This window comes from Oncorhynchus kisutch, linkage group LG2 (genome assembly GCF_002021735.2).
Source record: "Oncorhynchus kisutch isolate 150728-3 linkage group LG2, Okis_V2, whole genome shotgun sequence".
Lineage (NCBI taxonomy): Eukaryota > Metazoa > Chordata > Actinopteri > Salmoniformes > Salmonidae > Oncorhynchus > Oncorhynchus kisutch.
In genome coordinates this window covers 7,075,054-7,092,553 of record NC_034175.2, presented here as the reverse complement: position 1 = coordinate 7,092,553, position 17,500 = coordinate 7,075,054, and the positions used below count along the sequence as shown (strand labels likewise).

Here is a 17,500-nt window from a genome sequence, read left to right as displayed (position 1 = left end):
AGTTTGTAGAGTGGAACCTAGCCATTGCCTACACCTTAAAATTATCTATTTTCCTTTGTGACTACTGATGGGGGAAGGTTGGAAACATAGCAGCAAGGTGGAAACTCCATCTTGCCTACTGTTAGGGCGTGTGCAGTCTGTCAGTCAGTCTGTAAGTCGGTCTGTTCTGTCTCATAGTTAATATATTGCTCAATGATCAGCTCCTGTTACTGATCAATGCCACTGACATACTGATTAAGGCCAACATGCCTTCCTGCCACACTGCACTGTGTCACAGTAACCATGGTTGTTGAACCTAGACAGTAACAGGGACACGAGAGTCAATGATTGACAGGGGGCAATAATCGCACACATCATGGGGCTACAGTAAGTACAGTGGCTTGCGAAAGTATTCACCCCCTTGGAATTTTTCCTATTTTGTTGCATTACAACCTGAAATTAAAATGGATTGTTTGGGGGATTGTATCATTTGACTTACACAACATGCCTACCACTTTGAAGATGCTGAATATCTTTCATTGTAAAACAAACAAGAAATAAGACACACAAAAAAAACAGAAAACTTGAGAGTGCATAACTATTCATCCCCAGAAGGAGCTTGCAGCTCCTTCAGGGTTATCTTTGGTCTCTTTGTTGCCTCTCTAATTATTTCCCTCATTGCCTGGTCCATGAGTTTTGGTGGGCTGCCCTCTCTTGGCAGGTTTGTTGTGGTGCCATATTCTTTCAATTTTTTAATAATGGATTTAATGGTGCTCCGTGGGATGTTCAAAGTTTCTGATATTTATTTTCGAATCCAACCCTGATCTGTACTTCTCCACAACTTTGTCCCTGACTTGTTTGGAGAGCTCCTTGGTCTTCATGGTGTTGCAGATTCTGGGGCCTTTCAGAACAGGTGTATTTATACTGAGATCATACGAAAGATCATGTGACACTTAGATTGCACACAGGTGGACTTTATTTAACTAATTATGTGACTTCTGAAGGTAATTGGTTGTACCAGATCTTATTTAGGGGCTTCATAGCAAAGGGGGTGAATACATATGCACACAGCACTTTTCAGTTTTCTATCTTTTAGAATTTTTTAACAAGTAATTTTTTCATTTAATTTCACCAATTTGGACTATTTTGTATATGTCCATTACATGAAATCCAAATGAAAATCTATTTAAATTACAAGTTGTAATGCAACAAAATAGGAAAAACGGCAAGCAGGATGAATACTTTTGCAAGGCACTGTATATGGTGCATCTTCACGTCAGTTCTGCTGAAGGTAATGAGATGAGGAGAGGAAGCTGCTTCAGACTACTGAAATTCACCCTGGGCTCCATTTCAATCCTCTACATCTCTCCATCCTCATCATCCATAACCTCTGGCGCGTGTGTGTGTGTGTGTGTGTGTGTGTGTGTGTGTGTGTGTGTGTGTGTGTGTGTGTGTGTGTGTGTGTGTGTCTCATACAGCTACAGCTGTAAGATGAGGCCTGTGATCCAAGGACCCTGATGGCAAATACGCCTGTCAGAGTGTCCTGCCCACTGGTCAAGGACGCACACACACACACACATAAATAAAGCCACACACACACACACACACACACACACACACACACATGAATAAGTCCACACACATGCACACACATACACACACATGAAAAAAGCCACACACAAGCACACACACATGAATAAATCCACACACAAGCACACACACAAATTCATAAATCCACACACATGCACACACACACAAACACACACACACACACACACACATACACACACATGAATAAAGCCACACACAAGCACACACACATGAATAAATCCACACACAAGCACACACACACACACACACACACACACACACACACATACTGTACTGTACATTCACACACGTCCACACACAGTCACTTCTCCTCCAGCTCGCTGTGGCCAGCGGCAGGGTGGTGACTTCTTGCAACGGGAACAGCAAGTGTCTGTATCCTGATAGTCATTGGTCTGTGAGCTAATACACAAACTACTGAATGAAATCCTCAATCTATTTTGTACATAAAGTCTGTAGTACTGGTATTACTGTTCAGTACTGGTATTACTGGTCTGTACTGGTATTACTGGTCTGTACTGGTCTGTACTGGTATTACAAGTCAGTACTGATCTGTACTGGTCTGTACTGATAATTCTGATCAGTATTGGTCTGCACTGGTCTGTACTGGTATTACTGGTCAGTACTGGTCAGTACTGGTCTGTACAGATATTACGGGTCAGTAATGGTCAGTACTGGTCTGTACTGAGATGTACTGGTATTACTAGTCATTACTGGTCTGTACTTGTATGACTGGTCTGTTCTGGTCTGTACTGATATTACTGGTCAGTGCTGGTCTGTACTGGTATTACTGATCAGTACTTGTCTGTACTGGAATTATTACTGGTCAGTACTGGTCAGACTTATAGATAACTTGGAGCCAGTGGGCTCCGAATATGAAACGAGAGCCAGCCAATGAGAGCATACAAGTCGCAATGGTGGGTAGAATATGGGACTTTGGTGACAAAACGGATGGCACTGTGATAGACTACATCCAATTTGCTGAGTAGAGTGTTGGAGGCATTTTATAAATGACATCGCCGAAGTCAAGGATCGGTAGGATAGTCAGTTTTACGAGGGTATGTTTAGCAGCATGAGTGAAGGAGGCTTTGTTGCAAAATAGGAAGCTGATTCTAGATTTCATTTTGGATTGGAGATGCTTAATGTGAGTCTGGAAGGATAGTTTAAAGTCTAACAAGACACCTAGGTATTGAAGAGCATGCGTTTAGTTTGACTAGCGTTTAAGAGCAGTTGGAGGCCACGGAAGGAGTGTTGTATGGCATTGAAGCTCATTTGGAGGTTTGTTAACACAGTGTCCCAAAGAAGGGCCAGTATACAGAATGGTGTTGTCTGCATAGAGGTGGATCAGCGAATCACCAGCAGCAAGAGCGACATCATTGATGTATACAGAGAAAATAGTCGGTCCGAGAATTGAACCATGTGGCACCCCCATAGAGCCTGCCAGAGGTCTGGACAACAGGCCGTCCAATTTGACACACTGAACTCTATCTGAGAAGTAGTTGGTGAACCAGGCGAGGCAGTCATTTGAGAAATCAAGGCTATTGAGTCTGCCGATAAGAATCTGGTGATTGACATAGTTGAAGCCTTGGCCTGGTCGATGAAGACGGCTGCACAGTACTGTCTTCTATCAATGGCAGTCATGATATCGTTTAGGACCTTGAGCATGGCTGAGGTGCACCCATGACCAGCTCGGAAACGGTAGGAAAGGTAAAAAGGAAAGGTACGGTAGGATTTGAAATGGTCGGTGATCTGTTTGTTAACTTGGCTTTTCAAGACTTTATTTTTATTGATTTATTTCACCTTTATTTAACCAGGTAGGCTAGTTGAGAACAAGTTCTCATTTGCAACTGCGACCTGGCCAAGATAAAGCATAGCAGTGTGAACAGACAACACAGAGTTACACATGGAGTAAACAATTAACAAGTCAATAACACAGTAGAAAAAAAGGGGGAGTCTATATACATTGTGTGCAAAAAGGCATGAGGAGGTAGGCGAATAATTACAATTTTGCAGATTAACACTGGAGTGATAAATGATCAGATGGTCATGTACAGGTAGAGATATTGGTGTACAAAAGAGCAGAAAAGTAAATAAATAAAAACAGTATGGGGATGAGGTAGGTGAAAATGGGTGGGCTATTTACCAATAGACTATGTACAGCTGCAGCGATCGGTTAGCTGCTCAGATAGCAGATGTTTGAAGTTGGTGAGGGAGATAAAAGTCTCCAACTTCAGCGATTTTTGCAATTCGTTCCAGTCACAGGCAGCAGAGTACTGGAACGAAAGGTGGCCAAATGAGGTGTTGGCTTTAGGGATGATCAGTGAGATACACCTGCTGGAGCGCGTGCTACGGATGGGTGTTGCCATCGTGACCAGTGAACTGAGATAAGGCGGAGCTTTACCTAGCATGGACTTGTAGATGACCTGGAGCCAGTGGGTCTGGCGACGAATATGTAGCAAGGACCAGCCGACTAGAGCATACAAGTCGCAGTGGTGGGTGGTATAAGGTGCTTTAGTGACAAAACGGATGGCACTGTGATAAACTGCATCCAGTTTGCTGAGTAGAGTGTTGGAAGCAATTTTGTAGATGACGTCGCCGAAGTCGAGGATCGGTAGGATAGTCAGTTTTACTAGGGTAAGTTTGGCGGCGTGAGTGAAGGAGGCTTTGTTGCGGAATAGAAAGCCGACTCTTGATTTGATTTTCGATTGGAGATGTTTGATATGAGTCTGGAAGGAGAGTTTACAGTCTAGCCAGACACCTAGGTACTTATAGATGTCCACATATTCAAGGTCGGAACCATCCAGGGTGGTGATGCTAGTCGGGCATGCGGGTGCAGGCAGCGATCGGTTGAAAAGCATGCATTTGGTTTTACTAGCGTTTAAGAGCAGTTGGAGGCCACGGAAGGAGTGTTGTATGGCAGTGAAGCTCGTTTGGAGGTTAGATAGCACAGTGTCCAAGGACGGGCCGGAAGTACATAGAATGGTGTCGTCTGCGTAGAGGTGGATCAGGGAATCGCCCGCAGCAAGAGCAACATCATTGATATATACAGAGAAAAGAGTCGGCCCGAGAATTGAACCCTGTGGCACCCCCATAGAGACTGCCAGAGGACCGGACAGCATGCCCTCCGATTTGACACACTGAACTCTGTCTGCAAAGTAATTGGTGAACCAGGCAAGGCAGTCATCCGAAAAAACCGAGGCTACTGAGTCTGCCGATAAGAATATGGTGATTGACAGAGTCGAAAGCCTTGGCAAGGTCGATGAAAACTGCTGCACAGTACTGTCTTTTATCGATGGCGGTTATGATATCGTTTAGTACCTTGAGTGTGGCTGAGGTGCACCCGTGACCGGCTCGGAAACCAGATTGCACAGCGGAGAAGGTACGGTGGGATGGTCAGTGACCTGTTTGTTGACTTGGCTTTCGAAGACCTTAGATAGTCAGGGCAGGATGGATATAGGTCTTTAACAGTTTGGGTCCAGGGTGTCTCCCCCTTTGAAGAGGGGGATGACTGCGGCAGCTTTCCAATCCTTGGGGATCTCAGACGATATGAAAGAGAGGTTGAACAGGCTGGTAATAGGGGTTGCGACAATGGCGGCGGATAGTTTCAGGAATAGAGGGTCCAGATTGTCAAGCCCAGCTGATTTGTACGGGTCCAGGATTTGCAGCTCTTTCAGAACATCTGCTATCTGGATTTGGGTAAAGGAGAACCTGGAGAGGCTTGGCCGAGGTTGGAGTAGCCAGGCGGAAGGCATGGCCAGCCGTTGAGAAATGCTTGTTGAAGTTTTCGATTTTATCGGTGGTGACCGTGTTACCTAGCCTCAGTGCAGTGGGCAGCTGGGAGGAGGTGCTCTTGTTCTCCATGGACTTCACAGTGTCCCAGAACTTTTTGGAGTTGGAGCTACAGGATGCAAACTTCTGCCTGAAGAAGCTGGCCTTAGCTTTCCTGACTGACTGAGTGTATTGGTTCCTGACTTCCCTGAACAGTTGCATATCGCGGGGACTATTCGATGCTATTGCAGTCCGCCACAGGATGTTTTTGTGCTGGTCGAGGGCAGTCAGGTCTGGAGTGAACCAAGGACTGTATCTGTTCTTAGTTCTGCATTTTTTGAACGGAGCATGCTTATCTAAAATGGTGAGGAAGTTACTTTTAAAGAATGACCAGGCATCCTCAACTGACGGGATGAGGTCAATGTCCTTCCAGGATACCCGGGCCAGGTCGATTATAAAGGCCTGCTCACAGAAGTGTTTTAGGGAGCGTTTGACAGTGATGAGGGGTAGTCAATGAGGCAGTGATCGCTGAGATCCTGGTTGAAGATAGCGGAGGTGTATTTGGAGGGCCAGTTGGTCAGGATGACGTCTATGAGGGTGCCCTTGTTTACAGAGTTAGGGTTGTACCTGGTGGGTTCCTTGATGATTTGTATGAGATTGAGGGCATCTAGCTTAGATTGTAGGACTGCCGGGGTGTTAAGCATATCCCAGTTTAGGTCACCTAACAGAACAAACTCTGAAGCTAGATGGGGGGCGATCAATTCACAAATGGTGTCCAGGGCACAGCTGGGAGCTGAGGGGGGTCGGTAGCAGGCGGCAACAGTGAGAGACTTATTTCTGGAGAGAGTCATTTTCAAAATTAGTAGTTCGAACTGTTTGGGTATGGACCTGGAAAGTATGACATTACAGGCTATCTTTGCAGTAGACTGCAACACCTTCCCCCTTGGCAGTTCTATCTTCACGGAAGATGTTATAGTTGGGTATGGAAATCTCAGAATTTTTGGTGGCCTTCCTGAGCCAGGATTCAGACACGGCAAGGACATCAGCGTTAGCAGAGTGTGCTAAAGCAGTGAGTAAAACAAACTTAGGGAGGAGGCTTCTGATGTTGATATGCATGAAACCAAGGCTTTTTCGATCACAGAAGTCAACAAATGAGGGTGCCTGGGGACATGCAAGGCCTGGGTTTACCTCCACATCACCCGCGGAACAGAGAAGGAGTAGTATGAGGGTGCGGCTAAAGGCTATCAAAACTGGTCGCCTAGAGAGTTGGGGACAGAGAATAAGAGGAGCAGGTTTCTGGGCATGGTAGAATATATTCAGGGCATAATGCGCAGACAGGGGTATGGTGGGGTGCGGGTACAGTGGAGGTAAGCCCAGGCACTGGGTGATGATGAGAGAGGTTGTATCTCTGGACATGCTAGTTGTAATGGGTGAGGTCACCGCATGTGTGGGAGGTGGGACAAAGGAGGTATCAGGGGTATGAAGAGTGGAACTAGGGGCTTCATTGTGAACTAAAACAATGATAACTAACCTGAACAACAGTATACAAGGCATATTGACATTTGAGAGAGACATACAGCGAGGCATACAGTAATCACAGGTGTTGAATTGGGAGAGCTAGCTAAAACAGTAGGTGAGACAACAACAGCTAATCAGCTAGCACAACAACAGCAGGTAAAATGGCGTTGACTAGGCAACGGGGCCGACAGATAAAACATAAACAAGCAGAATGGAGTACCGTGATTAATGGACAGTCCAGCGTGCATCAGCTATGTAGCCAAGTGATCAGTGTCCAGGGGGCAGCGGTGGATGGGGCAGGGAAGCTGGACTGGCGAGTGTTATCCAGGTTTTAAAAAACTAACAATGACTAAATAGCTTGTAGCTAGTTAGCTGGTTAGCTTCTGGAGGTTCTTGAGTGTGTTCTAAAAATTAAAAATAATAGCGATTCTGTATCACATTGGGTGAGGCAGGTTACCGGAAGGTATAAACAAATTAAAAATCGAAAAGAGATAGAAAGTAAATATGGGTCCAGTGAGTGTTTGGGACGCGGCGATTCAGACGGTTAGCAGGCCTGTGCTAACAGGCTAACAGTTAGTAGGCCGGGGCTAAACAAGCTAGCAGTTAGCAGGCCGAGTTAGCAAGCAAGGAGATAGCAAGGGCTAGAGAGTTAGCCTTTGGGGGACGTCGCGATGGGGTGAGTCTGTTTATTCCTCTTCATGCGGTGACATCGATAGACCGGTCGTGGGTCCGGGTATTGTAGCCCAGGAGTATGCTACGGTGGTAGCACAGGGGCTCTGGCCGGGCTAGCTTCAAGCTAAGTGGGTGGAAACGCTAGCCAGGAGTAATCATCCGGGGTTGCGGTTTAGCTAGATAGCTAGTTGTGAAGATCCAGCTGAAAAATGTTCCGTTTGCGGTGGGGATAAAAAAATAAATAGGTCCGTTATGCTCTGGTTAGAGTCGCGTTGTTCGAACTGGCGAGAGCTTTCCGAGCTAAAGGTTAGCTGATGACCGGTTAGCTGAAGACCGCTAGCATAGCTGGTAGTTAGCTGGCTAGCTTCAGTTGAGGGGGTCCGGATCCGAAGTAAATATAAATACTTTAGGGAAAATAGCTACATTGGGTGAGGTGGGTTGCAGGAGAGTATTTAGAAGCTGAGGTTTAGCAAAAAAAGTTTTAAAAGATATGCGGGTCTATTTGGGGTCTATTTGGGTCTAGAGTGTCTCCCCCTTTGAAGAGGTGGATGACCGCGGCAGTTTTCCAATCTTTAGGGATCTCAGACGATACGAGAGAGAGGTTGAACAGGCTTTCTAAAATCTTAGAAAGAGAGGGTCCAGATTATCTAGCCCAGCTGATTTGTAGGGGTCCAGATTTTGCAGCTCTTTCAGAACATCAGCTATCTAGATTTGGGTGAAGGAGGAGCGGGGGGGCTTGGGGAAGTTGAGTTGCTGCGGGGGGTGCCGAAATGTTGGCCAGGGTAGAGGTAGCCAGGTGGAAAGCATGGCCAGCCATGGAAAAATGCTTATTGAAATGTTCAATTATCGTAGATTTATCGGTGGTGACAGTGTTTCCTAACCTCAGTGCAGTTGGCAGTTGGGAGGAGGTGCTCTTATTCTCCATGGACTTTACAGTGTCCCAAAACCTTTTGGAATTTGTGCTACAGGATGCAAATTTCTGTTTGAAAAAGCTAGCCTTTGCTTTCCTAACTGACTGAGTATATGGGTTCCTAACTTCCCTGAAAAGATGCATATCGCGGGGGCTATTCGATGCTAATGCAGTACACCACAGGATGTTTTTGTACTGGTCAAGGGCAGTCAAATCTGGAGTGAACCAAGGGCTAAATCTGTTCTTAGTTCTATATTTTTTAAATGGGGCATGCTTATTTAAGATGGTGAGGAAAGCACTTTTAAAGAACAACCAGGCATCCTCTAAGGATGGGACGAGGTCAATATCCTTCCAGGATACTCGGGCCAGGTCAATTAGAAAGGCCTGCTTGCTGAAGTGTTTTAGGGAGCGTTTGACAGTGATGAGGGGTGGTTGTTTGTCCGCGGACCCATTACGGACACAGGCAATGAGGCAGTGATTGCTGAGATCCTGGTTGAAGACAGCAGACGTGTATTTAGAGTGCAAGTTGGTCAGGATGATATCTATGAGGGTGCCCGTGTTTACGGATTTAGGGTTGTACCTGGTAGGTTCCTTGATCATTTGTGAGATTGAGGGCATCTAGCTTAGATTGTAGGAAGGCCGGGGTGTTAAGCATATCCCAGTTTAGGTCACCTAACTCTACGAACTCTGAAATAAATGAGGGGCAATCAATTCACATATGGTGTCCAGGGCACATATGAGGGCTGAGAGGGGTCTATAACAAGCTGCCTCATTGAGAGACTTATATCTGGAAAGGTGGATTTTTAAAAGTAGAAGCTCAAACTGTTTGGGTACAGACCTGGATAGTATGACATAACTCTGCAGACTATTTCTGCAGTAGATTGCAACTCTGCCCCCTTTGGCATTTCTATCTTGACAGGAAATGTTGTAGTTGGAGATGGACATTTCAGAATTTTTTGTGGCCTTCCTGAGCCAGGATTCAGACATGGCAAGGACATCAGGGTTGGCGGAGTGTGCTAAAGCAGTGAATAATACAAACTTGGGGAGGCTTCTGATGTTAACATGCATGAAACCAAGGCTTTTACGGTTACAGAAGTCAACAAATGAGAGAGCCTGTGGAATAGGTGTAGTACTGGGGGCTACAGAGCCTGGGTTAACCTCTACATCACCAGAGGAACAGAGGAGGAGTAGGATATGGGTACGGCTAAAAGCTATAAGAACTGGTTGTCTAGTGCGCATGGAACAGAGAATCAAAGGAGCAGATTTCTGGGCGTGGTAGAATAGATTCAGGGTATAATGTACAGACAAGGGTATGGTAGGATATGAGTGGAGGTTAACCTAGGCGTTGAGTGACGATGAGAGAGGTTGCATCTCTGGCGGCACCAGTTAAGCCAGGTAAGGCTCCGCATGTGTGGGGGGTGGGACAAAAGAGCTATCTAAGGCATGTTGTGCGGGACTGGGGGCTCTACAGTGAAATAAAACAATAAGAACTTGCTGAGACAGCAGTAGACAAGGCATATGGACATTAGAGAGAGGCATAAAGCAATTGCAGGTGTTGATCGGGAGAGCTAAGACAACAACGGGTAAATGGTGATGAATGGGCAGAGCGGGTCAGTTAGGTACATACAGGACCTGAGTTCGAGGCTGGGGCCGACAGATAAACAGAATGAGGTACCATGTTATTGAAACAGTCCAGCGGGCATCAGCTGTGTAGCCGAGGGATCATAGGGTCCATTGAGCAGCAATAGGTGAGTCCGGGAGCCGTTCGGTAGTTGCTACTACGCTAGGCGAGCGGGAGACACAGCGTTCAGAAAGCCAGCGGGCTCCGTGTGGACAAGAAAGGGTCCAGGCCAATTGGCAAAGAGGCATTGTAGCCCAAGAATTAGCTGGTATATGGGCCTAGCTCGAGGCTAGCTCAAGGCTAACTGATGCTTGCTTCGGGACAGAGGTTTTAGCTAACAGTAATCACTCGGTTGTGATGTGGCAGAGAGAAGCAATCCGATATGCTCTGGGTTGATATCGTGCTGTTCAGACTGGCAGGTATTGTCCGAGCTAAAGCTGGCTGGTAGCTAGTTAGCTGGCCAGCTCCTGAAGGAGGTTCCAGTTATAAGGAATAAAAATAGCAGATCCGTACCACATTGGGTGAGGCAGGTTGCAGGAAAGGTTGCAGGAAAGTTTGTAGGAAAGTATATTTAGTTTGTAGATAGAAAGTGAGATTAAAATACAAAAAAAGGACTATATACACGGGATAAGACAAAGACAAACACAAAGACAGACTGCTACGCCATCTTGGATTTGCAGCCTAGTCAGTACTGGTCTTAGTGGTCTGTAGTGGTGTTACTCACTGGTGTCAGTGGTCTCATACTGGGAGTCCCTCTGCAGTTCGAATATGTCCACCTCCACACGGGCTCTAGCCCCTCCCTCCATCACACTGTTGATGTTCTCCCTGGCCAGGGCCAGAGCCAGCCGCTCTCCACGCCCACACACTGACTGGTCATCCAGGATCGCAGCTACATGGGGAGGGAGACAGAGAGATATGGAACGGGAGAAAACATTGATGTTACTCACCATTAGACAATAAGACAAAAAGAGAGGAGACAAGCAGAGTATTTACGAGGGGTGTGAAGGCCAGTTGAGTGAGTGGGTGTGTCCTGGTGGAGGGGGGTGAGACACCGGGGGAGGAGAGGGAGACAGACACCTGAGGGTGACCAAGGGATGGAAAGAGGGATGGATGGATGATTGATAGATGGACACTCACCCATCCGGACGGAGGAGAGCAGGGCGGCCTGGCTTCCGGAGCGTGGTGCCATGGTAACTAGCAGGAAGGAGGAGAAGTGTATCGACAGCAGCAGCGCTGGCAGAGCCGGCATCTTCTACTGCTCCTCATGGAGAACGGTCTGCTGGCTGCCTGCTCGCCACCTAAAGGACGGGAGGATACGTTACAACACCAAAATATACACAAACACACAGACACACACTCACAAACACACATACATGCACACACAATCGTTCTCACTCTGTGCACACATCTGTAGCACCAATGGTTAAATCACTATTTAAAGAGCTTGTTATGATCACAAGACCCACACATGAAACACACACAGCTCTGCTCTGCCTGCTGCAAAACCACCCTCACTCACTCTGAGTGACAACCCCCATTCTAAGTGACAGTTTAATGTGTGTGTGAGAACAGACAAGAAGATGAAGCGTATGTGTGTGCTGTATAGCATCTTGTTTCTGCTCACCGTCAGCTGGTCATGACCCTCAGTTTGACCTCTGAGATGGAGATGTGTGTGAGTGTGTCTGGTATCTGTGTGAGTTGCCCTGTAGGCACAACACAGCAGCTTGACTGCTTCTATCTGACCCCTGGGAGGTGAGAATGTTTTGCCTCTTCATCTCTCTTCCCTCCCTCCTTGCCTTCATTTCCCCTCACGCTTGTCTTGTTTACTCTCCCTCCCTTTCTCCCTCTCCCTCTCAGCGCTCCCTTTCTCCCTCTCCCTCTTAGCGCTCCCTTTCTCCCTCTCCCCCTTAGCTCTCCCTTTCTCCCTCTCCCCCGTAGCTCTCCCTTTCTCCCTCTCCCCTTAGCTCTCCCTTTTTCCCTCTCCCCCGTAGCTCTCCCTTTCTCCCTCTCCCCCTTAGCTCTCCCTTTCTCCCTCTCCCTCTTAGCTCCCCATTTCTCCCTCTCCCCCTTAGCTCTCCCTTTCTCCCTCTCCCCCTTAGCTCTCCCTTTCTCCCTCTCCCTCTTAGCGCTCCCTTTCTCCCTCTCCCCCGTAGCTCTCCCTTTCTCCCTCTCCCCCTTAGCTCTCCCTTTCTCCCTCTCCCCCTTAGCTCTCCCTTTCTCCCTCTTCCCTGTAGCTCTCCCTTTCTCCCTCTCCCCCTTAGCTCTCCCTTTCTCCCTCTTCCCTGTAGCTCTTCCTTTCTCCCTCTCCCCCTTAGCTCTCCCTTTCTCCCTCTCCCCCTTAGCTCTCCCTTTCTCCCTCTCCCCCTTAGTTCTTCCTTTCTCCCTCTTCCTGTAGCTCTTCCTTTCTCCCTCTCCCTCTAGGCTCTCCCTTTCTTTTATTGTTCTCTCACATCAAGTAGCTGTCTGACTTCCCTCCTGCCCCACACACACCGTTCACTCCTCCAGGTCCATCTCCCTTCAGCAGCCCCATAGCAGACTAAACACTACGGGTGACAGAGCTTTCAGTTGTGTGGCCCCTCAGCTGTGGAACAAACTTCCAGTCATTGTCAGGGCTGCAGAGTCTCTGGACTCGTTTAAGGCCTAGCTAAAGACTGAGCGATTCAGAAACGCTTTCAAGGACCTACAGTATGAGTCAAAGGTTAAGACACACCTACTCATTCAAGGGTTTTTCTTTATTTTGACTATTTTCTACATTGTAGATTAATAATGAAGACATCAAAACTACGAAATAACACATATGGAATCATGTAGTAACCAAAAAAGTGATAAACAAATCAAATATATTCTTCAAAGTAGCCACCCTTTGCCTTGATGACAGCTTTGCACATTCTGGGAATTCTCTCAATCAGCTTCATGAGGTAGTCATCTGAAATGCATTTCAATTAACAGGTGTTCCTTGTTAAAAGTACATTTGTGGAATTTCTTTCCTTCTTAATGCGTTTGAGCTAATCAGTTGTGTTGTGACAAGGTAAGGTTGGTATACAGTAGATAGCCCTATTTGGGAAAATTCCAAAGCCATATTATGGCAAGAGCAACTCAAATAAGCAAAGAGAAAGGACAGTCCATTACTACTTTAAGACATGAAGGTCAGTCATTGCTGAAAAAAAGTGCAGTCGCAAAAACCATCAAGGGCTATGATGAAACTGGTTCTCATGAGGACCACCACAGGAAAGGAAGACCCAGAGTTACCTCTGCTGCAGAGGATCATTTCCTTAGAGTTAACTGCACCTCAGATTGTAGCCCAAATAAATGCTTCACAGAGTTCAAGTAACAGACACATCTCAACATCAACTGTTAAGAGGAGACAGCGTTAATCAGGCCTTCGTGGTCAAATTGCTGCAAAGAAACCACTAATAAAGCAAACCAATAAGAAGAAGACACTTGCTTGGGCCAATAAACACCCAGCACCCAGAGCCTGTTCTATGCGATGTGAACTATATAATTGAACTAATGTACCAAATGTTTCGTTAAGTGAATGACTGCTACCTAAAAAATTGTAACAATTAGACCGGTGGAAATCTGTCCTTTGGTCTGATGAGTCCAAATTTGAGATTTTTTGGTTCTAACCACCGTGTCTTTGTGAGACGCAGAGTAGGTGAACGGATTATCTCCCCATGTGTGGTTCCAACCGTGAAGCGTGGAGGTGTGAAGGTGTCGGGGTGCTTTGCTGGTGACACTGTCAATGATTTATTTAGAATTCAAGGCACACTTAAACAGCATGGCTACCACAGCATTCTGCAGCAATACACCATCCCATCTGGTTTGCGCTAAGTGGGACTATCATTTATTTTTCAACAGGACAAAGGCTGTGTAAGGGCTATTTGACCAATAAGGAGAGTGAAGGAGTGTTGCATCAGATGACCTGGCCTCCACAATCACCCGACCTCAACCCAATTGAGATGGTTTGGACCGCAGAGTGAAGGAAAAACTATTTGAGAGAATGCCAAGATTGTGCAAAGCTGTCATCAAGGCAAAGTGTGGCTTCTTCGATGAATCTAAAATCTACAATATTTGTTGATATGTTTAACACTTTTTGGTTACTACATGATTCCATATGTATTATTTAATCGTTTTCATGTTTTCACTATTATTATACAATGTAGAAAATAGTCAAAATAAAGAAAAACCCTTGAATGAGTAGGTTTGTCCAAAATTTTGACTGGCACTGTATGTTAGTTCAGTTCTCCTGTCCTGTCCATGGATCTGATGCCTTGGGTATGAGAAAAGCACTTTACAAATTAAATGAACTATCACTCACCTTTCTCACTGTCATTCCCTTGCTAGAATCAGTGAGTGAGTGAGTGAGTGAGTGAGTGAGTGAGTGAGTGAGTGAGTGAGTGAGTGAGTGAGTGAGTGAATGCATGTAATGTTCCACCAGGTCACACTGTTCCTGTCATTAGGCTCAGGTAGCGTTGACATCAGAACACTGAAGCCGTTATGCAAGAGGTTACACACACACAGACGTCACAGTGAGACCACTGCCACATGCTGCTCTGTCACCCTGCCACTCTGCTCTCTGGATCTGACTGAGTTGTGTAATGAAGTGTGTCCTGTAATATATTGTATTTCCTGTATTGTGAATAGACACACTGCACCACACATCTATTCTAAAGAACTGGACCTGGAGTCAGAACAGCTGCTCCCCTTTTCTCAATCTATCTTCACAACGCCAGAGTTAGTGGGTGTTTGTGTGTGTGTGTGGGGTGGGGTGGGGGATCTGTGTGTCTGAGTGTCTGTATGTGGGGGGAATCTGTGTGTGTCAGTGTGTGTGTCGGTGTGTCACTATCCATGCTTGTGTATGCCTGCATATGTGTGTGCCAGCCAATGTATGTGTGCACACGTGTGTGTCAGTGACTGCAGTACAGTTTGTGTGTGCGTGTGCCTGTGTGTGTGATGGCATATTGATCGAGGGCAGCTGAAGTGGCATTCAATCAAAACAATGGCGGATCTGTCAGCATTCCACAGGATGCATCTGATTGGCTATTACCAGGGAGCAGATTGCACTGATGACCAATAAGGTCTTGGCTTAGCCCCTGAGCGTGACCAATGATTGGATGGAGTCGGTGCTATTTCACTGTTATTGAGAACTATTGACAGGGCTGGAGAGAGAAGATTAGTCCACAACTACACCTTTCCATCTGTCTCCAAGGCCTGTAGGAAAGACACAAGGAGAGAAAGAGAGAGAGAGAGAGAAGACGAGAGGGAGAGGGAGAAGGCGAAGGAGCGAGAGAGAGAGAGAGAGAGAGAGGGGGAGAGAAGGCAAAGGAGAGAGAGCAAGAGTGAGAGAGCGAGATAGGGAAAGAGAGAAGGAGAGAGAGAAGGCGAATGAGAGAGAGAGAGAGAGAGAGAGAGAGAGAGAGAGAGAGAGAGAGAGAGAGAGAGAGAGAGAGAGAGAGAGAGAGAAAGAGAAAGAGAAAGAGAAAGAGAAAGAGAAAGAGAAAGAGAAAGAGAAAGAGAAAGAGAAAGAGAAAGAGAAAGAGAAAGAGAAAGAGAAAGAGAAAGAGAAAGAGAGAGAGAGCAAGAAGGAGAGAGAGAGAAACATGTGACATAATTAAATCAATGTATACTGGCAATACATGCAGTATTTAAATTGGCAAGAAAATAACAGAATTCTTTAACCATGGGCAGGGCCTTCGCCAGGGTTGCAAACTGAGCCCTGCACTCTTCAATATTTACATCAACGAATTGGCCACTATTCTAGAAAAATCCTCAGCCCCTGGTGTTAGTCTCCACAATTCAGACGTTAAATGCCTACTCTTCGCAGATGAACTATGCCTGCTGCCACCCACAGCACATGGTCTACAGCAGAGCCTGGACCTGCTCGAGCGGTACTGCCAGAACTGGGCCCTGGCAGTAAACCCCAAAATACTAAAATAATGATTTTCCAGAGAAGATCCAGATCTCAGGGAATTAGACCAAAGTTCTCAATTGGTACGAAATATATAAAGTACTGCACACACTAAAATTACTTAGGTTTAAAAATAAGCTCAACTGGACACCGTAAAGAGGCAGTGAATGAACTGAGAGAGAAAGCACGCAAGGCATTCTACACCATTAAAAAGCTCATTCAAATTGAAATACCTATTAAAATTAGGCTAAAACTAATTGAATATGTAATTGAACTGCAGAGAGGTGTGGGGTCCACTTGCAAAACAAGATTTCATCAAATGGGACAAACACCCCATTGAAACCCTGTATGCAGAGCTCTGTAAGATTCTCCTACATGTCCAAAGGAAAACTACAAACAATGCATGCAGGGCAGAATTAGGCCAATATCCAGTAATAATAAAAACTAAAAAAATAGCAATTAAGTTTTGGAAACATCTAAAATACAGTGACGCCCTCTCATATCATTACCAAGCCCCGCAATGCCAAGAGCTGAGCAAAGAAAAGAGTCCCCTCATCCAGCTGGTCCTGGGGCTGAGTTCACAAACCTGTTCTACTAACACACCGAAGCTTCAGGACCAGAACATCCAATCAATCAGAATAAACCAAATTACAACACTGTCCAAACCAAACTACATTGCTTATTGGGAAACACAAGAACAAGCACAAAGCAAAATGCAGTGCTATCTGGTCCTAAATCGACAGTACACCGTGGCTAACTATTTGACCATGGTTACGAATCAAAACCTTAGAAAAACCTTGACAAAGTACAGGCTCAGTGAGCACAGCCTTGCCATTGAGAAGGGTAGACACAGGAAAACCTGGCTCCCTGTAGAGGAAAGGCTGTGCAACCACTGCACAACAGCAGAAACTGAGACAGAGCTGCATTTCCTGACAAAATTTAAAATATATATATGTACATATAAAACACGTCGTTTCCCCAAATTTGAAACCCTTATTCAAGGTTTCAAAGACCTCTCTGATGAGAGCAGGCTACCCGTCCTGTTGGGGGAGGACGCAGAGAGCTGTGGGTTGGCAGTGCACTACATTGCTGCTTGCCATAAGATGAGGGACAGTGTCTGACAGACCAATCAACCTGCACATGTCCTCTACTGTATGCTTATTGTAATTGTTCAATGTATGGTTATTTTGACCCTTGGTTATAGTTTTTTGCTTTGGCAATATGTACATTGTTACGTCATGCTAATAAAGCCAATTTAATTTAATTTAATTGAGAGAGAAAGATAGAAGCAGAGAGAGAAGGCAAAGGAGAGAGGGAGAGAGAGAGACAGAAAGAGAAGTAAAGAGAGAGAGCGAGAGAAAGGAGAAAGAGAGAGATGGAGAGTAAAGGAGAGAGCGAGAGAGAGAGCAAGAAGGAGAGAGAGAGAGAGAGAGAGGGGGGGTGGGTAGATAGAGAGAAGAGAGAGAGAGAGAGAGAGAGAGAGAGAGAGAGGGAGAGATAGAGAGAAGAGAGAGAG

At 46.0% G+C, this 17,500-nt stretch overlaps 1 protein-coding gene across 4 annotated transcripts in view; it reads right to left on the bottom strand.

Moving 5' to 3' along the window:
- grik5 (glutamate receptor, ionotropic, kainate 5) overlaps positions 1 to 17,500 on the bottom strand; it is a 146,883-nt gene that overhangs the window by 43,924 nt on the left and 85,459 nt on the right. For 2 of the 4 annotated variants that reach the window (XM_031786396.1, XM_031786421.1), the window contains exons 4-5: positions 11,214 to 11,374; positions 10,801 to 10,965 (exon numbers count right to left, since the gene is read on the bottom strand). In XM_031786396.1, coding sequence (XP_031642256.1) covers positions 10,801 to 10,965; positions 11,214 to 11,325 — 277 coding nt within the window. In that variant the 5' untranslated portion in view covers positions 11,326 to 11,374. Of the gene's footprint in view, positions 1 to 10,800; positions 10,966 to 11,213; positions 11,983 to 15,266; positions 15,288 to 17,500 lie in introns of those variants that run through there. The other 2 variants (XM_031786407.1, XM_031786418.1) reach the window with 2 other exon arrangements.